The sequence below is a fragment of the Pygocentrus nattereri genome, chromosome 28, assembly GCF_015220715.1.
Source record: "Pygocentrus nattereri isolate fPygNat1 chromosome 28, fPygNat1.pri, whole genome shotgun sequence".
NCBI classification, from domain to species: Eukaryota; Metazoa; Chordata; class Actinopteri; order Characiformes; family Serrasalmidae; genus Pygocentrus; species Pygocentrus nattereri.
In genome coordinates, this window is record NC_051238.1 from 12543647 (window position 1) to 12567654 (window position 24008).

Sequence of the window (24008 nt, forward strand, 5' to 3'; positions counted from 1 at the left end):
CTGCAGCACCAGCATACCAGTTGTTCGGGGGCGGCCCTCATTTAAGGGACGCATACTCCTCTACCACACGACCCTGTGCTGCTCACTGGCCTTGCCCCCTGCTACCTTGGTAGTCTGCTTCAGTTATACTCTCCAGCTCGCACCCTTCACACCTTCAAAGTTCCTCCTTCTAAGCTGCGGCGTTCAGTGTTGCAGGCCCCAGGCTGTGGAACAGTCCTGGCCAAGCTCAAAGCTAGTCTTAAAACCCACCTTTTCCAGATGGCTTTTAGGTGAACCAGTACTGTGATTTTTGTAAATGATGTGTATGGCTTTTATATATTTCTCCGCTTTTTTTTTATTCTTTTCAAGTAAATTTTTTTCTTTGTTATTTTTATTGTACAGTGTCATTGGGTGTCTTGAAAGATGCTTATCAAATAAAATTTTATTATTATATTATCAACAGTTAGGTTTAGGAGTTGGTGTGGTTTTAGGCTTGGAGTTTATGGTTTGGGTTACATTTAATGGAATCTATCACACTCAAGTTCAGGTTCAGCTGCATTTATTTAGCTGAATGTTAGTTAAAGACAGATATCTGAGCATCTACAGAACAATAGTGCACCATCAAAACAAAGTGTTACTGAAATTACATGTTCGATTGCAGTGATGATGTCTTGATCTTCTGAAGAAGATAAAAAAGTGGTAGAGTTTTTCTTTTAGTAGAGAATGTTGTACAGCAGGCCAGTGTGTTTGTGCAGTCAGGTGTGGACTGAAGCTCACTGAGGATTTTCCACAAGGGGGAGCCATAATCCCTCAAGTTGCTTTTGTGTGTGTCATGGGGGAAAAACTGACATGAACTCAAACCAATGGCACTTCGCAAATGTACACAAGCTAATTCTAGTAAATCATCTTCAAGTAAGAGTAATGCCACTCAATTAAAATAAGCATCTTAAATAATTTACTGATGATTTACTGTAAAGTCACCAAAAATGGAAAAATGCATTTTGGTTTGGCAGAGACTTCATGCTGGAGTGTGTTTACGTGAGTTTATATTATTGTTATTTTTTCTTTTTTTTTTTTTACACAGTTTTAGACTTATATTAGTGTATTGAGTTGTAAATCCCTTAAAAAGAACATTTTACCCTACTGTCCAGACACCACTAAACTACTGGGTGTCTGTTGGTTGTCCATTCTAATTGAATCACCATTTGGCCCAGAATCTATTAATATCCATCTCTGCTTCCATTTGGCTGGAGCTATTTTGGGTCCAGGAATTTTGGACTGTACAGGCTGGGGCCAAGCACACAGGGCTAAACTGCTTCATACTCTACACTACAACCGTATTACAGCCTATACTGTTTCCTCTACTGCAGATACAATACAAAAACCTCTGTACCTGCTGAGTTTTAATGAGGCTACCACCCTGACGGCAGCTTGAAGCTTTCCTAGGAAATGTTCATTACGTTGGGGCTTTTTATGGAGTTTTCTTAAATGCCCCACTTCTCCACCAGTCCACCAGACTGATGAAGATGCACTCCCAAGGTGAGATAAATTAAGTTTGACACAGATTAATAGCTTTGATTGAGTCTTAAATACCTGAATTGGTTTGCAGTATGTTGTTCAGTAGCTTACACAAGATATATTTATATATTTTAAGCCAGAAACCATCAGGCATTTTAGAGGTTCTATTCAGTATTTCTAGTACTATATCTAAAATGAAGTTATTAAATGGTAAAATAATGCAATTATTATCTTGTGGTTTCTCATCAGTGCCTTTATTTGATCCCTGTTTTCCAAAAATAAAGTATTTTAAATTTCTACAGTATTAACATTAAATTAGAAGTATGCTATTAATGTAACCGCAACAGAATTGATTTTATATTATTTAAAACATTCATTCCAAATAGGCCTGAGCAGTATGACAATATATATTATTTATTAGTACAATATAATATGCTTTTCTGAACATATCGTGTATAGTACGTATAGAATATTGACCAATTGCATATCACAATATGCCAAATATTGAATAAAAATCATCATGGATTCACAGTTTTTATAGTAGTTTTTTAATGTAGCACAGCTGGTTCTTTTTTTCTCAGTTCCAACTGATCAGATGTCTGAAAAAAGAAATATTGTGATATATCTTGTATAGTGAATTTCTTGAAGTATTACAATATTATTGTTTTTGCAATATCACCCACCTCTAATTCCAAACCTGTGAGTGGTACCACCTTTGAGCAGTAGTGGTACACATTGTAGGTGTAGTTCCTGCAGGAGGGACAGGCCCAGAGCTTCTCTCACTGAGTGTTATATGGATAATATCTGGATCCATATTCATGAAGCATTTCAGAACAGATATGCTGTGTCTGGCTCAGTTTTACTTCTGTGCTTCATAACAAAGTTGAGAACTTGAATGACTCACGTTGTATGACAGCTCTAGAGTGTCTTACTTGTTGGACGACAAATAAAATCTCATGAAATGTCACTTTATAAAGTAGGAGTGGGTGAAAAAATAACACCACAATACTTGAGTACTTTTTCTTTTTCTTACGTTTGTGAGCAAATTGGAACCACCAAAATGCACCAGCAAAAAATCTGATTAGGGGTTACAATGATTTTTTAAAATGTGTTATGACAAAGTTTTTTTTCTCTTGGGTAACGCTACACTCTAGCTAAAGTTGGAAAGGCTGAATGATATGAGTTAATTCATATATTTAGCTTTCTGCTCTTCACTAAGTGAACGCAAGAGAGAGCTACCATTTGATGTTGTAACAAAAAAGTAGAGGGATGTTGTCTAAAAATAAAGTCATTTTCTTATTCAAGATGTTTTAATAGTATTGCACATTTCCACCATTTTAAGGCTTACATGTTTTAATGATCAGGGTTCCCTTGAAAGTAAACAGTTTAAGAGTGAACAAGAGGAAAAAAAATCAAACAGTTGGTAAGAGTAAATGAAATGATAGACATTCAATCACCTGTTTGTTACTATCCAGTTTATACAGTTACTTTATACTTACTGTTTAATTAAAGCTCTATATTATTACTCTTTTAGTTATTTTAGTATTTCTTTGAAACAGTCCTTTTTTAATAAAATAGAGTAGAATAGAGGGTTTTTCTTTCAGTGGTATCTGTAGATACAGCCAATCTAGCTTTCCCATTGGTTAGGACTTCAGGAGCTGAACTGAAAGCATAATGGAGTGATATCACTACCACACTCAGCCCCTCCTGAATGGACAGGTGAATTCTGAAGACTGAAATGGTGACATGTTTTTTGTTTGAAATTAAAACTTCACATCTGGATTATAGCTGGTTCTTGCTTTGGTTCTAATGTGCTCACATATACTCTTTCTCACCCTGAGCAGGAGTGATGGTGAAGTCGTCTCCGTCTCCTTCTCCAGCGTTTTTGCACATCAGTGATAAAGACCTGACTGAGATTGAACTGCACTCTGTGGACTCCATCAGTGACCTGCACCGCACTCACATAGAGCAGCACAGCAAAGGTACTGGACTGTGTGTGTGTGTGTGTGTCAGTGATGACAATGATCAACAGTCAACTAAGCTGAGTTATCCATCTATCTATACAATGATGTTTTTTTTTGTTTTGTTTTTTGAGTAATGAGGTTTTCATGTGGCATGTTATTTATACAGAACTGTGTAGATGAGGAAAGTGTTCATCTTGGCAGTAAATATGTTTTGCCAGTACAAAACATTATGGAATAAATTCAAATCTATGTATATACAGTAAAACTTAACAAATGTTTTGTTTTTCCAAATGCAGTTGATATCTTAGAAGGACATAGTAGGAAAAACACCTTTTGATTCTTGTATCTTGGTGCATTCCAGTCATTGCATGGGTTTTTTAAAGCTGCACTATGTGTGATTTGGGGATTTGGAGACCCCTCTGGTGGAAATGTGTAACTGAATGCAATGTGCAAAGGAACATTTTGTCTGTTATCCCCAGAAAGCAGATGTGAGTATATTTGCTAGTGCATTGAGAATTCTACAAAACCCTGCTGGTTACTCTGCATATAAATAAAAAAAATGCATGGCCACGACTTAGTAAGGCTTGGGATCGAGATCCTAATGACTTTAATCCTTCTGTATTTGTGACATGAATATGCAAAGACACATTATGTGCTCTATAAAACTCCAGCAAAATCCGACCTGACACCTGAGTTTTAAATGATTATTTCATGCTTTACAGGGTGACTCACAGCAACATACACACATCACATTTTTTGGACTTTTCTCCTGACTCAGTAATGCAAAAAAAGCACACCTGGTTTAATTTAGTAAAAGACTGATTAACGCAAACAGGACGCTTAGGTAAATCTAACACACACAACAAATCACAATACATTGTTTATGGTTTATCTTATTTCAGGTGTCAGACCACCTCGTCCACAACCTCCATCCACCAATGGAAATCTTCAGATGCTGGAGAGGCCGGTTGTCTTTCAAACAGGGCATCAGAGGAGAAAGTCTCATTTGAATCAGCTCAGCAGTGTGTGTGCTCTCTCTAGGAGGCGCTACTCTTTGGTGTGTGCAGCTGTAATTCTCATCCTCCTCACTCTTATCCTCATCTTCTGCTTCTTAGGTGAGATAATGCGCCATTTTATACTCCTTATTGTTTTTCTTCCTTTGTCGTCTATTCTTTGATTTAATCTGTTTACTGCCCTGTAATGCTGGGCTTTGTGTGTGTGTGCATATACATATACATATACATGTGTGTGTGTGTGTGTGTGTGTGTGTATATATATATAATACACACACACACACACACCCCAACTGGACACTTCACAAAGTGAACTATACTTAACGTATACTTCCCTTTGTTATTCTCCAATTACAGACTGTAGTCCATCTGTGTCTCTGCATACTTTATTAGTCCCCTTTCACTGTTCTTCAATGGTCAGGATCCCCACAGAGCAGGTATTATTTGGGTGGTGGATCATTCTCAGCACTACAGTGACAGTGACACAGTGGTGGTGTGTTAATATGTGTTGTGCTGGTATGAGTGGACCAGACGCAGCAGTGCTGCTGGAGTTTTTAAACACTGTGTGAATGGTTTCACACCTTCGTTCAAATATTTTGTTGATTTTCTAAATGAAAACGAACACATCCTCTACGGGGAACAAACTTAAATATGGCAATTTCTATTTATTTGCTCTGTTTAACATGTTGGAAAAAATAAAACCTAAAATATTAAATGTGCCAAAGGCTATATTTTTCTTCTCAATGTTAAATTCAGCAAATTCATAGCCGTAACAGTTCAGTAACTCTAGCGGTTGTAGCTGCATATTAGCTGTCAGAGTGACTCAGTAGCTGATGTGGTTTAACAGTTGAGTCCAGTGCAAGTTAATAATATCTGTATGTGTGTTTGTGTGACTCTTCTAGTTCAGCAGAGCAGAGCTCTAACCAGCCTATCAGAGGTGGTGCGGCACAGGCAGGAAACAGCTGACGAACTCTTGCTCCTCCTTCAGGAGCTCCAAGCTCTGCGCAGAAACATGTCTGCAACAAGGAATGCCCACTGACTACACTGTAGCATGTAGAATTACTTAATCATACTGGAGAAAAGATGTGATTTTGTGTCTTTAAAGCAGAGGTTAATGAACTGGAGGTGAACAGATTCAGAACGGTGAGAGAGCAATTAAAAAGTAGAATTACTTATATTCTATACCATAAAATAACACTATAAATCAAGCCTACCAATGCATTAGTAATAAAATGCATGTTTGCATATGTGTTACATGTCCTCAATTAAAATCTGGCCAAAAAGATCTTTTTTTATCTAGCAGCTAGAATTAAAAGATTTACTTTGCTGCCCTGATTTGGGGTTTTGGTTTAGAATGTGGACTAATGTTACCAAGTTTGAGCTTAATGTTTCATATAAAGGGGTCTTTCTTATTTAGAAAACTTTTAAAGCCAGGCCTGTGTCATGAAAACTCATGTATTGAGGGCCACTGTTATGTGACGTGGAACAACTGACCTCTATGAAGCAAAGCTGAGCTTTATAGATACCCTGCTTTGGCCCATGACTAACACTAAATATGACTATATCCTTTTAGATTTTTCTTTTTTAAACTTTGCATTATTAAACCACTAAGAAAGTCATTGAGAGGGGTTTGATGTGAGATGCTTCATTCTTGGAAAACATAGAGTTGTCTTTAGACAAAATGGTTAGTGGTGCCTGATGCCTGAGACGTCATTTTATGATTTTCTTTTTTAGAATTTGAGAGATTTTGTTCTCTTGCTTATTCCCAGGTTTTCAGTGTGCTCTCAGACTTCTGAACCCCACTGTAAGTAGAGTGAAATAACTCTTAACTGTATTAAAGGACTACATTTTATGAAACATGTACATAAGGACCATGCTGTGTTTGGACAGAACCAGTGATTTGTATAAATAAAGAATGATAAGCAAATGCTCATGCTCTAACTGATTTATTAAAAGGTGGCCAGTTTGATTAATAATAATAATGCCCAGCAACAAACAAAAATGTGGGTCCAACCTGGTAAGGGAGTAAAAGACGAACTGATCTCTAAATGGCAAAAAGATAAAACATTTTTTTTCAACCTTTTAAGCAACCTTTTTAGTGTATTATTTTTGTTTTGTACAATTTTAAACTGAAATAAGGAAAGGAGCACCCTATGAGATTTGAGAACTTTTACCAATGTATCATACCCTCATTAGCTTGTTGGTGCTATAGCTTATTCACAATCATTGTTAGGACAGGCTCCTCAGACCTTGTCCCAACAATCAGCAGCCGTTTGTTCTCTCAGCAGCTGCCCAACACTCTGAAAAGTAAAATAGCTGATGCCCACAAAGCAGGAGAAGGCTATAAGAGGATAGCAAAGTGTTTTTATGTAGTTGTTAACACCCGTAGTGTAGTGGTTAACACCTCTGCCTTCTACACTGTAGACTAGGGTTTAATCCCCTGCCTGGGTAAACACCCTACAATATACCATTAAGTGTCCTTGGGCAAGACTGCTAACAGTGCCTTCGCCTACCTGTGTAAAAATACTCAAATTGTATGTCGCTCTGGATAAGAGCATCAGCCAAAATGCCGTAAATGTAAATAAGCTGAATGTAAAAAGAGCATGGTAAAAGGGTAATGAGCCTAATCAATCACCTCAACATCCACAATGGGCTACCTCAAGAGATGCAACCTGAAGGTTTTGCTATGGCCCTCACAGCATCATTGAAAATATGTTGCTAGACATCAAAAAGAGCAGCGCATGTAAGACGGCTCAAGAATCTCACAGAACTATAAGACTTTTGCAGGGAAGAATTGATGAAAATCCCTCAAATGAAAAGACTCTGAAAGTTGAGTACAACTTTCTGCGATACTTGCTGAAGGGTGTTATTTAAGTACTGACCATGCACTGTGCTCAAACTTTTGCTTTGTGCCCTTTATGTTTGTCATTTTGAAACTGTATAAGATGGAAATAAAAAGTAATCTTGCTTAAAATGTTGAAGAAATGTCTTTAACTTCATGCTTTTTGAAAGTCAGGTCATCTTTTTCTCACTTAGCTTTTCACAGTAACAGATTTTGAATTTTGAACAGGGGTGCCCAAACTTTTGCATGCCACTGTATAATCTCATGCACAATCATATTACATCACAGTAACAGCTGGAGTTTGTTGGTGATTCAGGTCAGCTGTTCAGGTGTGGTGGTCTTCTCACAGTGCTCTCCGCTCCACCCTTCATAACACACACATTTGAACACTGACCTTAGGTCAGGGTCAAATTCACTTGTGGTATCCAGCAGGGGGATCAGGTGATCAGAGTGAGGGTCGCGTCTGACACAACGGCCGTTAGCGTGGCACACATCCTCACTGCAACGCGCCACTCCCCGACGCAGAGACTCCACGTATTTCCCTAAAACCGAGTTTATATAGTCCCTGAGAAGAAGACACTGATGCTGTAGAGACAGAGACAGAGAGAATAAGAGCGTAACAGACAGAGAGAGAGAGATATGGAGGGCCATTTAGGGTAAAACACATTGTAACACTTGCACACATACACATTATGTGAATAACTATGCATAGGCTTTACAGTAACTAGGGTGGATAAGTGAGCAAAACACTGTTCAGCGCGCTTAGAAATCATGCAACTGGAACCGGAAGTAGCACTGATGGTGTGTAGACTTCACTGTTTGTTGTGATGCCAGATAACAGTCAGGTCACTGCAGAGGCTGTTGCACTGCTGCGTTATATACTTGGTTCTTGGTATTTCCCATTTCCCTTTTTTGGTTTCCCATTAGGCAAACTTTTTACCTGGTACCAATTTTGGTATCATCTCAATTGAGGTTCCAAGCGAGCTAAGCCCATACCGAAAGGTGACTTGGAAAAAATGCAGAGTGATGATTGGTCGGGGAGATTCATCATTATCACCCTAAACACATATGCTAACATTAGCTACCAAGTTAGCGTACCCTATTGCCTCACCTTTGAGGAACCAGAATACTGTCATCTGAACAAAATTTGTCTCCTTCATGTCATGGCAGTTTCATGTGGTGTTACTATGATGACTAGCTACATTAAAAGGGTAAAGTGCAGTGAAAAATGAAGTAGCTGGTACCAAAAGTGGGAAGAGTCAAGTAGAGTCAAGTCGAGTTAAGCCATACCATGTGGTGGAAAAGCACCATTAGAGGTCACTGCAAATCAATCCAAAGTTTTTTGAGTGGTCACCTTTATCCCATGACACATTTCTATCTTGATGGCAGTGGTCAGTGCTCTGTAGTACCCCAATCTACAGAGCATTAGAGGTCACCAGCATCATCAAAATACCATTTGAGAGAATATATTTTTGGAAGAATGTTGTTTTATTCCTCCAGTTGTTCCAGCTCTTTATAGCAGGAATGAGCGCGTGATGTGTGTGTGTGTGTGTGTGTGTGTGTGTGTGGGGGGGGGGGGGGGGGTGTTTAAATTTGTCACCCTAAACTGCCTCTCAGAAAAAGAAACCTGAAAAACCAAAAAACGTTTTCAGACACATACAGCGGGTGAAATTAGTATTGAACATGTCATCAATTTTCCAAGTAACCATATTTCTAAAGGTACTATTGACATGAAATTCTCACCAGATGTCGGTAACAACCCATCCAATCCACACATGCAAAGAAATCAAACCATAGATGTCCATAAATTATGTGTAATAATGAGAAATGACAGGGAAAAAGTATTGAACACGCTTACTGAAATGTTTTTAATACTTTATACAAAAGCCTTTGTTGGTGATGACAGCTTCAAGACGCCTCCTATATGGAGAAACTAGACGCATGCATTGTTCAGGTGTGATTTTGGCCCATTCTTCTGCACAAACACTCTTCAAATCTTCAAGGTTCCGTGGGCTCCTTCTATGAACTCTGAGCTTTAGTTCCTTCCATAGATTTTCAATTGGATTCAGGTCAAGTGATTGGCCGGGACATTTTAGCAGCTTTATTTTCTTTCTCTGAAACCAACTGACAGTTTCCTTGGCTGTGTGTTTGGGATCACTGTCTTGCTGTCATCCTTCCTTCAATTATATGAAGCGTGCCAGTGTCGTATGCTGGAAAACAGCCCCACACCATGATGGTCCCACCTCCAGACTTCACTGTTGGTATGGTGTTTTTGGGGTGATATGCAGTGACTTTTGACCTCAAAACATGGTGTGTATTATGTCCTCCAAAGAGTTCAATTTTGGTCTCATCTGACCAGAATATACTCTCCCAGTATTTCACAGGCTTGTCTAATGTTGTTGAGCAAACTTTAAACGCGCTTCAACATGCTTTTTCTTCAGCAATGGAGTCTTGCGTTTTGAGCATGCATACAGGCCATGGCGGTTGAGTGCATTACTTAAATTGTTTTCTTTTAAATAATTGTACCTGCTGATTCCATGTCTTTCTGTAGCTCTCCACAAGTGATTATCTAAATTACTGATAGATTTCAGATGGTGTCATGACTTTCCATGGCTTTTTGCACCGCTCTGTCTTTGTGTGTTCAACACCTTTTCCCTGTAATTTCTCATTATTACACATAACTTCATTTATGGACATCTATGCTTTGCGTGTGTGGATTGGATGGGTTCTTACCAATATCTGGTGAAAGTTTCATGTCAATAGCACCTTTAGAAATATGTTTACTTATAAAATTGGTGACGTTCAATACTTATTTCATCCGCTGTATAGAGAGCTCTACTGAATTAATTCAAACTGTGGTCCTGCAGAAAAAAATATTTAAAATACCAAAAGACTTCAAGTATGTAAAGTATTAAATAAAGTATTAAATGCATATTAATAAGCTAGTTAAGTAAGTTAAGTATTTAGACTTCATATACTTAAAAGGCTTATGTTACGATCTACTTTAAATACATTAATTGAGATTATAATAAGCTAAATATACAAAATAATCATTTATAGGGTACGTTGTGTTGGGAGGTATCTGTCCAAAACCCTAACCTATAAATTTCAACTAAAAATAATTACTTACATTTTTTGTTTTTCAATATTGTTTTCCAAAAGATTTTAAACATTTCTTTTACACTGTTGAAAGATTTACATTTATCATAAGTTTAATTTTTTAAATAAATAAAAAAAATGCTGTCCCACATTTTCATATGCAGCAAATGTGTCGCAAAGTCTGAAAATCAGACTGTATCATTAAGAACTGGAACACACATTTTCTGCAAACCTTTCTGTGCTTCCATGAAAAATATTATGATTTTATGAAATATTATGATCTCAACAACTGTTCAAAGCCATGTTTGCTTGTCATGTACTGGCTAGTGTTTCTGAGTTCCACTCAAAATTTGTTAAAATTATCATTACAGAAACAGTAAATTTAGCAATTTCCTTGGTCCTTGGCTCTTCTGATAATTCTTCTCTAGTGGGGAACACCTGGTTGTGGCTGGTTTATGGTGAAATGATGTTCTTTCCACTTCCGGATTATGGCCCCAACAGTGCTCACTGGAACCTTCAGTAGTTTAGAAATTCTTCTGTAACCAATGCCATCCATATGTTTTGCAACAATAAGGTTGCAAAGGTCTTGAGAGAGCTCACTGGTTTTACCCATCATGAGATGTTTCTGATGTTTCTGAGTTCCACTCCAAATTTGTTAAAATTATCATTACAGAAACAGTCAATACCCAAGCACTTGGTAAAGTTTTGGTTGTGTTATGATTGTTTGGGTAGTGACAAAATGGAATGCGCAATCATTTCTTTTAACAGAATAAACATAATTAAGTTACAGGGTCCCTCAAAGCAAAAGAACTTTAGTCTAAAAGTCAGTTAAAAGTGTGAAATGTGTTTTTACTCCAACTTAGAATGAATTTGAGAGAAGGGTCTCTCTCTTACTTTGGACTTGGCAAAAGCCAGATTGCCCCACAGCACCACTCCAGCAGCCCCTAAAGCAGCACTTTCTCTGAGTGTGAAATCCAGGTCCGTCTGCAGTGGCACACAAAAAAAACACACACTTCAGTTACATAATGACCCCAAGAGGAGTAAACGTGAGTCCAAAATCTCCTAAAACACTTCTAAGGCGTTTCTGAATTCCTGCTATTCTCTTTTTGGATTATTTTTGTCTAAAATTAGAAATTTTAAGTTTAAAATTTTTAAAGTAGAAATACCACTTTTTCTTTTCTGTGTGATACCAGCACTGGCTTGACTTTCCCCTTTGTTATGGAAATATATCCTATATCTCCTTAGAAGAGCTTATTTATACTAAACAGCTGTTTTGACTGGAATTTTAAAAATGAATGGTGGTCTCTGACTTTTTCACAGTATTGGATCACATTTCTTCAAGACTGCGTGCGGAACAGCGTGAGTGGTTACCTTTTTTAGAAACTTTAGAGTTTGTCTGAAGGCCACTCTCGCGTAGGGTAGAATAGGAGGAGGCGGAGAACCAGGTGCATGCTGGGATGCCACTCGTAGTGCCTCAAGTATGCGATGTCTCACCATCAGTCGTGTGTTGGGGTTTCCCGCCAGCCCACGCCGCACATACACACTGGGGTACAATGCAGTGGAATGTTGCCATAGAAACTTTAGTCTGTCATTCTTCGACTCGGTTCCAGCTTTGCACTGCCCTGTGTACCCCTCGTCCTTTGCCCCATGATTATTATAGCAACTGGGGAAACCGTAGAACCCCCATAATCCCTGGGGCCTTTCACGGAGGCCAAGACGCAGCGTTTCCTCCATAAAAGATTTTGCTGCTTGTTCAAATTCCATGCGGGCCTTTGAAGTCACTTTCCTCTCTGACATCTCTGGATGTTTTAGCCACACCAACTCTTTAGACAGCCTGCGATAAACCTGTTTGCGTCCAAAGTTTCTGCTCCACAAAGGTCGCCACGCCTCCCAGTCTAACACAGCCAGTCCACTGAAGCTCTTCCTCATAAGGACCTGTAACTGTCCTTTAGTGACAAACAAGTGAGCGTCCAAAATGCCCAGCTGAGGGATTCCGCCGTTCACATACTCGCCCTCCCAGTTGATGTAGGGGTACAGGCCGAGACGGCGTTCATAAAACAGGCTGATGTTCTCACCCACAAACCTCTGTCCTGGGTTGTGTATGATGCCGTACTGCTGCAGGGGCAGTGAGACACCAAAACGCCGCTCGCATCTTGCAGTAGGCATGTTCCACACCACCGAGAAACCCTGCCTCCCAACTGACCCCAGCCCTGCAACAGAGCTGCTGAGAAACATGCTGAAGGTCAGGAGGGTGATGGACCCCCAAGACATGATGGCTCCTCCTGCAGGACAAGCAAATTTTCAGTTTTATGTCTTAAAGTGAAAGGTATGGACAAAATGTACAGGTTTAAAGTAGGTTTTACATATTCAACATATCGCTGCTGTCGGAACAAAACCTCGTATCTCCAAAACGACAACTTTACAGGAAAAGGAAAAAAACATACTTTACATTTAATGTAAGTGAATGGAACCAGACTCTTTCCCCAAGTATATTTTGGCCATTTCTGTTGGTCCATTCTCCACGAAATTTATACACAACGCATTTACACACAGGCAAGTCTGAAAACTGAAATACAAGGTTTTGTTCCAAAAGCAGCAATATTTTTGTTCATTATAGACAACAGCAAGTCATACAGTGCGAGAAATCAAGCAAGTTTGATTTTACATAACCACTTGACACAGTTGTGTGCGAGTTTGAGTATCAGTAATTGGTGGCTATAAGCCAATACATGCAGTGCAAAAATAAAGAAGCAAACTTCGTACACAAGACATGTCTTGGCTGATTGACAAAATTTTGGGGTAAGTAGAAGAATGTGTGAATTTGCTTTTTCACCAAACCATTGCTTTAATACACATTCATAATTCTTGCCTGTTATAACTAAATTCATTAATGTACATGGTCACAGCAGTCCAAACACATAAATGAAGCAAATTAACTGAAATTTTCACTGTAGGAATCTTGTAGCTCCTTTTCAAAGGCTTGTTAAGAGGGCAGTCCTAAACAGACGTCACTGATGGACACTTCTTTTCTTTACCTTTTCAAAATTCTTTGGGGTTTTTTACATGAAAGGAAAAACATGTTTGTCAAGTTTGTCAACTTGTTTATTGAGTTGATAACTTTTATATAGAAATTACTCCTACAGTACAAATCACAATTCTGCAACAACAGAAGGGGCTGGAGCCTACCCCAGCGGTCATCGGGCAGAAGGCAGGAAACACCACTGACAGGTCTCCAGTCCATCACAAGGCTTTATTTAGACATCCAACCAAATTCATATCAGTGTAAAATGATACAGTGAATTGTCTCTGTGTGGGGACCAGTACTGCTGACTTAATTTATTTCTAAACACACACACAGTTTCTAAGCCGCTTCTCCCTCAGGGTCTAAAAACATTTACTTTTTATTTTATATACTTATAACACTGATCAACTGCATGTTTCATTATAAAGAGAGCAATTATTATAGTCCCATTTAACTGGATTTAGTGCAACCAAATATTGAATACAAACCATTTTATGACAGCATTTTAAAAAGGTAGCACTGCTGGTTCTTTTTTGTCTCGTCCAAGTGATCAGATGTCTGAAAACATTAATATTGTGACATATAATGCATTGTGAAATGTATCACCCACCTCTACTACTCACACTTTATCTTAAGTATATATTTTTTTCCAGTCCTGCTGGAAACTGTGCAGTAGCACAAATATATGAAATGCCACATCATGGAAAAATGAATTTTCCAGACATTTTTTTTAAATAAGTTTGTTGTTATTAAAGTTTCAAGACATACCATTTACTCTCCAGACCATACAGGTAACATATGCAAACTAAGCAGATTACCAGCCTGTTTTGAACTCTGTGTTTTAATGATGTCATGAAAACAAATTCATTACATATTTACCTGTTCATTTTAATCAGTCCAGCCCATTCACACTGAAGTTATAAAGGCTTGGGGTGCTTTGGAATGAGGAGCAATACATGGCAGCCAATCAGAACAGAGGTCATTTACATATATCAGCCTTAGAGGCACAGTAACAAAACAGTCTGTTTGATTATAAGGGATGAGAGGGTGGATAATGGACATGTGAAACTACATTATAGTTGCTCGTCATACATAAAACCTCATCAACGTGTGAGCGGACATCATGAGGAAAAATATCAGATAAATGTGAGATATGGGCCCCCCCTCCAGGAAAAACTCACACATTTCATGTGTGAATAAACACTTCATATAACACATCAGATATAACGCATCAAAAAACATGAAGTGTTCATGTGAAAAAACATGATCACTTGTTTTGCATACTTCACGTGGATTATACGTGACTTTTCAGTAAGGGTTTAAAGGTTGAGGCTGGAATCCTGGTTGCTCCCCAAACACAGATAAGAAGTGAAAAAAAAACTCTACGGCAAGACACAGGAGAACGCTTAGTACTCTTTTAATTAAAACAAAATTATGCAAACAGCTGCAGTGATGTGTGATTCAGAGTCAACATGATTACAGTAAATCCAAAGTGTTTAAATAAAATATCTCAAAATATTTTTTGGTTGTTTTTAAGGCACATTCAGGTTGTTTCAGTGTTCTGATTGAATAAATACAAGATGTCCATTTTGGCTCCTATGTAAAAACACCCTGAGACATGAAAGTTCTTGAATCTAAGTTCATAACTTCATAGATGTTTCGTCTTTGGGCAGAGTCAGGGGTGTCCAATCTTATCCGCAAAGAGCCTAAGACTAGCTGATTAAACAAGTGGAGTCAGGTTTGCTCCAACTTGTTTGGAGTGAAAACCTGTAAACACACCGGCCCTTTGCGGATAAGACTGGACACCCCCGGGCTGGGTTAATGACCGTATCAGATGTCCTTGTGCATCCAGAAGATGGGCAGTCCTCGGATATCCGTGTATGGTGTCTGCTCCAACGTCTGATCAACGGGGGTCCATGATGAGGTGGGGGGAGGAGGAGGACAAGGCAGGACAGGTGGGGGGACAGAAGGTGGAGAGTAGAGAGGGGGAGGACAAGAGAGAGGAAGTGGAGGAGGTGGAGGAGGAAGGTGCAGAGATGAAGAAAGGGAAGGAGAAAGAGAAGAAGACAGGCAGGGATTTGAGGCAGGAAACAAGGAGGATTGTGATAGTGGAGGTAGGACGAGTGGAGGAGGAGGTGGAAGAGGAGGGGCAGGAGGTGGAGGTGGAGGACAAACTTTAAGTGTTGTGCCAGCATCATCTCCCCCTTTTTTCTCTTGCTGCCCAGCTCCCTCGTTCTCAGGCATCCTGCAGAACTTGTGCAGTAGCTCCACAGGCATTAAGGAGGCAAGCGTACCCACGTTTTGGACAGGCTGAGACGGGACGAAGCCCATGTGGGAGTAGAAGTGCTGCTTGTCATGGGTGGTGAGGCAGAGGCGGGTGCAGCCCCGGCCTCGAGCATACCGTTCCACGCCCTCCATCAGAGCCCGCCCATACCCCTTTCCCCGCAACTGCGGTTGCACCACCACAGACTCCACAAACAGACTCCTGCTGCCCAGTACTCGGGACACTCGGGCTTGACCTATCAGCTTCTCGCCCTCTAGCAGGAGGAGATTCACAGGGTAGTTGTTACTCGACTGGCGGAGGCTGTGCAGCCTCGCTCCCATGCTACGCTGCCACTGTGTGTTCAGGAGCTCCGCGCAAGCTTCCAACAGGTCCCAGCGCTCGTGGAGAGGGACGATACGGATGGCCGGAGAGCTTATGTCACCATCACACCTGCGCAAATGCCATGGGCAGGAGTCAACACAGGATTCAAAGTTCAACAAAACTTGGGCTATGTTCTTGGCCTATGTCCCAGTAGATGATGATATATTTCAAATATAATGAATGCTAATCATCATAATTGTCACTTCAGCAAGGCAAAAAAGTGGTTTAGTTTTCTGCAGCGCTCAATGCAATCAAATGCTTTGAGCATACCTTTCACATCTTTCAAAGAAACTATCACCACTGCCAGAGAACCACTTCTTTCAATTCAATCAAATTTACATTTAAATTTTATTTGGATACTGCTTTTTAGGAAGAGTGAAGTCACAAAACAGCTTTACAGAAAATGTGGGTCCAGGCCCCACATAAGCAAGACAAGAGTTACGCTGGCAGGAAAAACTCCCTAAGAGCAAAAGTCAGAAATCTTGAGACTCAAAAGTTGAACCCACTCTCCTCAACACTGGATAGCAAACCAATAGCACAACAAGAACAATGTGAATAAAGAATAAAGAGAGACAATGAATATACAACAGTAAATAATAAATAAGGAAAATGAGCCACTGGACAGCTGTATTATAATTAATCAATAACAACTGGTGACTACTGTTAAAATTAAGACCATGATAATCAGTGACTGCTGTTAAAGCCTGACATGACAACACATTAGTATGACTACGTAAACATGTCCCATCTTAAACAGTCACATCTGTATTTGCTGTTTTCAGTGAACACTCTGATAATGGCTGCTTGACTTATAGACAGCTCCCTTTCACACTGTTAAACACGCTCGTGTCTGGCTGGAGACATGCACTCTCAGCCTGACATGCACCAGCAGCCTATTGATGATGTCACTGAACAGATTTGAGCTTCATCACATGAATAACACTGCCAATAAGACAGTATGTTGGGTTTATTAGCAGAAATGCAAACAGGCTTTATATTGCTGAAAATCATGAAAAATACAGGAAATGGTATTCTCCAGCTGTGTTCTGTAGTGATGATATGATTAATGAGATAGAAAAAGAAAACTATGATGATGATGCAAAACCAGCCAAATGTTAACGTGCTGGCGGGCCACTTCTGCCATTGTAGCAGAGAGTGCACGTGATGATGTCACTGGGGCTCATAGTGCTTTTGACTGTTAATGTTAGTTCACATGAATCAAAAACTTTTCACTATAATAATGTTTTGTGTAGTACTCCTGATTTTCCAACATAGGGAATAACAGGGGTGCAAATATTGAAACTGAAATTTGATACAATATTCTTTAATTTCTCATTCGATTGAAAAGCGTTTTTTGAAAATGGAGAATGATTAAATTCAGTTTGATAGACTAAACTGCGATTAGATTTAGCAATGTGATTCAGTGATTCAAACTTCTTTAAGAAAAATAATGCATTAAATGTAAAAATATCAGCTATTAAAAAAATGATCAGCTAAACAAAAAAAATATAGGAAACATCTGCAGTGGCTACTATGATTCTCAACCTAGGGCTTGTGAGTTGTGTAAAAAGGGCCTGCATATTGCTGAGAATGTTTTTTCATAAAATATTTCCAAATAATGATACTGTGGCTGTTCAGCGACAAAGGTGTTTTCTGAGTTCAGCAGAGCCTGCGCTGTGTTTTTGTATTGTATTTTGTATTTTTCTGTATTTTTCCAAATAAAGAGCTTTGTTTGGGTTCAGTGCGGCAACTCCTGCTTTATTTTTATTGTCTCTGTGCAAAATTATGCTATCTAAGAGTAAGCAAGATGTCTATCTGGCACAGCTGAACAGTGGCAATGTTAGCCAATTTCACAAGCTTGTGTATCAGCGCTGGCTTTTCAGAGCTGCGAAACTGTGAGTGTTGACTTTTAGCCAATTTTATTCTTTTACAATCACCGCAATTCTAAACCATACATCAAAATGAATGACTCATAACACCTCTAGGGGTTGGTGATTAGAGGACTGCAGTGTTGGACTGCACTGGTGGGCTTTCACATTCTGTTATTCTGTTAGAAATGCTATACATCTCAACAGCAAGTGTCACAAGGGACTTTGCAGCTTTCTCAATCCAAGACACAGTCTGAGCAGGTGAGTGAGGCAACCACGCTTTGGAAAAGGGTTGCATAAGACATGCAGTAATGCAGGACAAACCGAACCTCATGCTGTAACATAAACCACTGGACTGCTCCAACACCAACATACAACAATAGACTATCCTATAAACATACACTCGTATACTTAATTTTGGCACTTTCCTGCCCATGTTAGTACATATTTTCTTTTTTGGCTGAACTTATGATTTTGTGCAAGTGACAAAAAATATATAAATAAAATGTGTGCAAAAGTGTGTTCTCTGTGTGACCTGCGTCAGCAAACTGATGTGCTGTAACTTTGTTTTCCTTTTTAATGATCATGGAGACCACAGTGTATGAAGCAAGTATTCATCTGACCGTTCAAGGCACCGCTTACACAGTTTAACAGCTTCTGACCACAGAGCTGACGACACAGCACACAGACCAGAATTTGAAAGATCAGCCATGTCAGTGTAAAGTTTGCTGCTTGGCTACAAGTTCAAACCTGAATACTCGTTTAACGCATGTAGCACCTGCTTTTCTGACCCTGAATGAATTTCTTTTTTCTATTTTAATGACCATTAAAGCCAATAAAAAAACCTTCTCAGCTGAGCATTTGCAGCACACTGGATGATGCAGGGCGAGCTGGATGATAACTGTTTGAGAGTCTGAAATTCCAGCTTTCCATAAAAAGGTTTTTGATATTTTACTTTAAGCAGAAAACTAAGTAATTAAGGGGAATTCCACTATTTTTCCAAAATTGTATGTTAACTGGTACACTGTAGAGAAAATGAGTGAACAGTGGTTACAGGAACCTGGGGCTGGATTCACAAAGTGTCTTAAGAAAGGAAAATGTGAGTCGTTTTTAACTTCATTCTTAAGAACGAAGTTATAAAAAGTTGCTCAAATAAATTCTTAAGAATAATCTGCTTAATAAGTTATTTGATCTTCTAAGAACAAGCGGTATTCTTGGAAATATTATGCTCGTAAATGTTTTCGTAACCTCACGACAGTCTCACAAACCTAAACCGATCATGGACGCTGCCACTACTGCTCCTGCCCATCCTCGTCTCTTGCTTTCCACCACCACACCATAATTATCATATATTCTAAGGAGGACTTTTTTGCCTGTTGGCTGTTTCTTCCATCATCACCTCTAGTTCCTGTTTGCTAAAATTTAAATGCTTGGTTTGGTGTTTTTCCTCCATTTTGCTCCTCTGAGCAGATTATAACAGAAATAAAAGTTAATATGAAGTCAAAATGTTTCTTGTGCTGTTTACGGTAAGCTGTGAACCGCATCACAGCCTACATAAGAAAACAATGACGATTTTCTGAAGAATTTTTAAGGAGATAATTCAGATCATCCCAACACATTTGAGAATTTCTGATGTTTTTTTGAGAATTTTCATCATTTCATCATTTTTACGAACATCTTAGAGTTTGTTTTAAGAGCCTTCACAAGTTCATGGGTCAGCCCAGCCAACTGGGATACTCTAGCTACGATTAATCCTTATACACATGTGACATTTATGACAAAGAGCCAATTCTTGTGAAATATGAGCAGATTTCTTTCCTTTTTTTATAATTTATACTAAGTAAATGTGTCACATGTAGTGCATTTATAACAGTAAAACAGAACAGCAAGAGACAGGACCCAGGAGTTCAGATGTCTAGAACATCAATATAGCGCTATAGCTTTATTTACTATATAAGGTGGCCAGTTAACCTACATGTCTTTTACTTTTTTTATATACGACACAAACCATGTCATTGGGTCATGAACTCTGTGAGGCAAATTTAACTATTCAACCAGTGAACATTCACATGATAGAGCTTTTATGGGAAAACCAAAATCATAAATCTGAAAAACTAAGTTTTCTTCAGAAACTGCTTTTCTTTAGAACTCCTACATGTACCGCTGCACTGTGTATGGATCATAAGGCAATGTGTCAGCCATCCGGCAGCGTATTCATAACCACTTCATGTACCAGCTTTCTGTTACGTAGCTTTTAGAGCTCTTGAGACATCTAGTTCCCATCACCACCCCTACAAACAATTCTGACTGTGAAAATTTCTCGAGTATTTCACATCAAAACACTCTGAATAACTGTGTGTACATCTTGCTGCCATAATTTTGAAAAATGAAAAGCAGACAATGTAAATAAACATAAATAAAATTAACGTAAATAAAATGAAATAAACATGACTAAAGCTTCACAACACACACACGTTCCACTTCTATTATAAAACAGTCCAGACTGGCTTTATGTAGCGGAGTGATAATCAGCCCGTTGGATGTGTCTGAATGTGGAATACATACAATCTGTTTCAGTGCCATGTTACATTTTGTAACAAGCCAAATTCACCCATTAAAGATGAATCTCACAAAAATGTAACAGCATTAAACAGAGAATAAACACCTGGTCTTACCTAATGTGATGCACACACAGACACAGACAGACACCGACAGAACTGAGCTCCACTCACACACCCAGAAGAGTGTCTGAGAATCAGGAAGCGAGAGATGAGCGCTGACAGATGTGTAAATCTTACTTGCCTGCTGATCTGAGATCAGATCAAGCCATTCTAATTTCTTAAAATAGCTTAGATTAAAATAATGATGGGCTGGTGTGGGATCTGTGGTTCTCACCGAAGACTTTTTCTGCAGCAAATGATCTCACAAGTGGTGAAGACTGTGGTGAGAAAAAATTAGACTTGTGAAGCTTCATTCACCAGGCCAATAAGCACAGCGCTCACATGCACACCAGCAGCCTCTGGTATGAACAAACTGAAGTGGGCAAGAGTGAAGACATTTGAGCTTAGGACTGGTTTCTCTGACGTGGTTTAAGCCCAGTCTTGGACTAAACTGCAGTGACAATGGTGAATTAGCAGTCTTTTAAGGCTTAGCCTTAACGTTGGTTTGGGAAATAGGCCAAGAACATTTACTGGCACAAATGATGAGATATTAAGACTACGACTACTTGGACAAGCGTTACAAAGAAATATAACATTTATTTCGACAGTAAATGCAGTAAAACAAATAAAATCAGCAGATATTTTAGTGCAGTAGCCCTAAACATTGTGCTCTTCTGGAGTACAATAAATATGGGGTCAAATATGGCTTGGAATATCAGCCAATTCAAAAACCTGTCTAATGGTGGGAATTATTTTAAGGAATTATATTTCATAAAAATACAGATACACAACGTTTCAAGCACATTCACAGCAGCTCAGACTGTTTTAGGAGAAGCACACAGCGAATCAAGTGTCCAAACTTTTGACTGGTGGTGTATGAGCACCACTGTGGCTTTAACTCTTTATTAGGACAAACTAACGGCCTTCGGTCACTCGGACAACATGACCGCCAGACGGCGCTGTCAGCAACACAGCCTGAGTGGAAGGTTTACTCTCCATCTCCTAATAAGGAACTAACTATGGACTCACGCAGGCAACAGCGTTTAGCTTTAAGCCGCTCTCGCCGTTTGAGCACTAGTCACTACAGTATTACTGGACTCGGCGCTTCTATCGGAGGATAGCCGTTCCTGGTCCACCTTAAACTGTGAGGCGCCAGAATGTAACTGCTGCACCATTTAAGGTGGAACGGTAAAATTCCAATAACGTGACTTCAGCCTCGTTTCTGAACGCGAGTTGCAGGTTAGCTAACGTTGGTCAGCAGTCAGAGCTTCTTCCAATCAAAACTCAACACATTAACCGAATTAATCAGAGTTCCGCTTAACATTAAAACAGTAACGTTAACCTGCTCCATCGGCCTCGCTACCAGCAGCAGCTCTGTGTGATACTGTTTACCCACATTTTCATCCTCATTATCTTCCTCTCAGCGGCGGAAAACAGTCACAGGGTGCAGCCAAAAACAAGAACATGTTCCATAAATCCTGAATATGATTAAATGCTTAATTTCACTTCAGTTTCCAGTGTTTATCAGCCTCTACAGCTCCATTGACCGCTTTCAATGAATGAGCAGCAGCCGTCGCCTTCAGTCTTTACCCAGCTGTCGCGCTTCAGTGGGCCGCCCTCTAGCGGACGGGAGGCGACTCCTCCTTCTGCGGCTACATTTTCTCAATGAAATTTTCACGGATAACAATCAATTTATTCCAGCACCGTGTCTATTCAGGGACAGGCGTTCTAGAGTTTAATTCATAATTTCTTGGTGTCAGAAATTCAAATGAAAGTGGCTGCTAAAAAGACTCAAAAATGAACTTTTATTAGTTGGAATAATAATTTGGCACGTATGATCTCAGTTCACACTAGAGCAAACTTGTGTTGTCCCAATTCATTTCAGTAGAACGGTTTATTTGTTACAAGTATGACTGATATTGTCACAGGGCGCCATGCTAATTTAAAAACCAGTAAGCCAAACCAAACATGAAACTGTTTATAGGCAATAGTTCTGCATTTGTACAAGATGCACTTTTCAGCTCTTTCAAAGCTTTGCTATCAGCTGAGCTTGAAGATGCTGGTATACTCTCAGAAGAGAATATAAAGAAGAAATATAATGTACATCTTTTAAAAAGATGGTTCTACCAGGGTTCTTTAATAAAGAAAAAAAAGGTTCTTCCATTGTGACAAAGCTTTTTTCAGCTTTTGTCCATGTTTGCTGCTGAGCTTGTATATGAAGCAAATTAAAGGCTTAATTGTGTTGTAGCAGTTTTGTAGCCTACAAACCAGCAGCGATTTAGAAATAGCAATAGCGAATAGGGCTTGAATAATTATGACTTGGCTGTATTAAGAAACAAATCATTTTGCTCAGAAATATGACCCTGCACATTTTCACTATCAATCTGAGTAGGTCATTCAACTGATACACAGATCATTTAAGATGTTTTAGGTCTTCAGAAAAGCTTGAATCTGGAAATTCGTATGGTCTCGGCAGTCAGAGCGAATTTTGAGTGCAACTGTATGCTACCTAAATGGGCTAAACTGCCGTAGGAGAGTAAAAGTTCTTCGACATCACAAAAATAGTGAATAACTTTTGCAGCTTAGTTTCCATATTTAGTGTCAAGGAAAGAATGTGAACTGTTTAGAATTCCACGCATGTATGACATGATCTTAAAATATAATCTGGTCTTCAAGTTGCAATGAAGAACAATCTGTTTAAATAACACAAAAAATGGCAAATGCATACTAACATGATATCATCCCAGCAGTGAAGCACGGTCATCATGATTTGGAGCATCTTTGCTGTTTGTACTGGACAGATTGCCATGATCAAAAATGAATTCCCAAGTTTATCAAGATATCCTACAGGATTAGGTGAAAGTGGCTGTCTGCACTTTGCGATTGTCTGTATTTGCATGAAAATAATCACATTTTTATGACCAATTAATACAGAAAACTATGTAATTAGGGTACAGAATATACAGAGTGGGAGGAGACTGGCTTGTTTAAGCTTTTACAATGTTTAAATCAATGTTTCTCAACAGGGATATTAAAAAGCTGCTTAGTTGTATTCCCTGTTAGGAGCAGTGAATACAGTAAAAAGTACAGGGCTCTGGACCTCCAGGACCAGGGCTGAGAAACATTTACATTCAGTTTTACATGATATGCGCACTGTAAGACTTACTGATGGTTTTTTCCATGCAACCAATAAAGTTTTAAGTTAAACCATCAAATAATTCCAAAATTAACACTACTTCAATACATGTGAGTACATATAGTGAATGTCTGCTCTGAAACTCTTATGAAATGCATTGACATTACAATCTGACTAGTCAGGTATAAAAGACTGCCTTCTATGTCCTCCCAACTTAACTGGTATGATGTGATGGAGTAAGTACCAATTCAGAAAATACTATG

General features: G+C 39.1%; 3 protein-coding genes across 4 annotated transcripts; 1 reads left to right on the forward strand and 2 right to left on the reverse strand.

The window, feature by feature from the left end:
* The first annotated feature begins 1277 nt into the window (after positions 1–1277).
* Positions 1278–7253, forward strand: si:dkey-20d21.12 (uncharacterized protein LOC556245 homolog). 2 transcript variants are annotated; one of them, XM_037535607.1, is made up of 5 exons: positions 1278–1518; positions 3145–3216; positions 3342–3479; positions 4364–4576; positions 5377–7253. In XM_037535607.1, the coding sequence occupies exons 3-5, from the start codon at positions 3347–3349 to the stop codon at positions 5511–5513; spliced, it is 483 nt and encodes a 160-aa protein (XP_037391504.1). In that variant the 5' UTR covers positions 1278–1518; positions 3145–3216; positions 3342–3346; the 3' UTR covers positions 5514–7253. The 2 variants fall into 2 exon arrangements, with proteins under 2 accessions (XP_037391504.1, XP_037391503.1); XM_037535606.1 differs by lacking the exon at positions 3145–3216.
* A 375-nt stretch (positions 7254–7628) lies between these two features.
* Positions 7629–12686, reverse strand: hyal3 (hyaluronidase 3). Its single transcript, XM_017723213.2, has 3 exons — positions 11787–12686; positions 11310–11399; positions 7629–7901 (listed from the first exon to the last, which is right to left on the reverse strand). Exons 1-3 carry the CDS (start codon positions 12684–12686, stop codon positions 7629–7631), a joined length of 1263 nt encoding a protein of 420 aa, XP_017578702.1.
* Positions 12687–14837: 2151 nt separating this feature from the next.
* Positions 14838–22185, reverse strand: naa80 (N-alpha-acetyltransferase 80, NatH catalytic subunit). The gene is made up of 2 exons (XM_017723214.2): positions 22006–22185; positions 14838–16150 (listed from the first exon to the last, which is right to left on the reverse strand). The coding sequence occupies exons 1-2, from the start codon at positions 22017–22019 to the stop codon at positions 15268–15270; spliced, it is 897 nt and encodes a 298-aa protein (XP_017578703.2). The 5' UTR covers positions 22020–22185; the 3' UTR covers positions 14838–15267.
* Positions 22186–24008: the final 1823 nt, after the last annotated feature.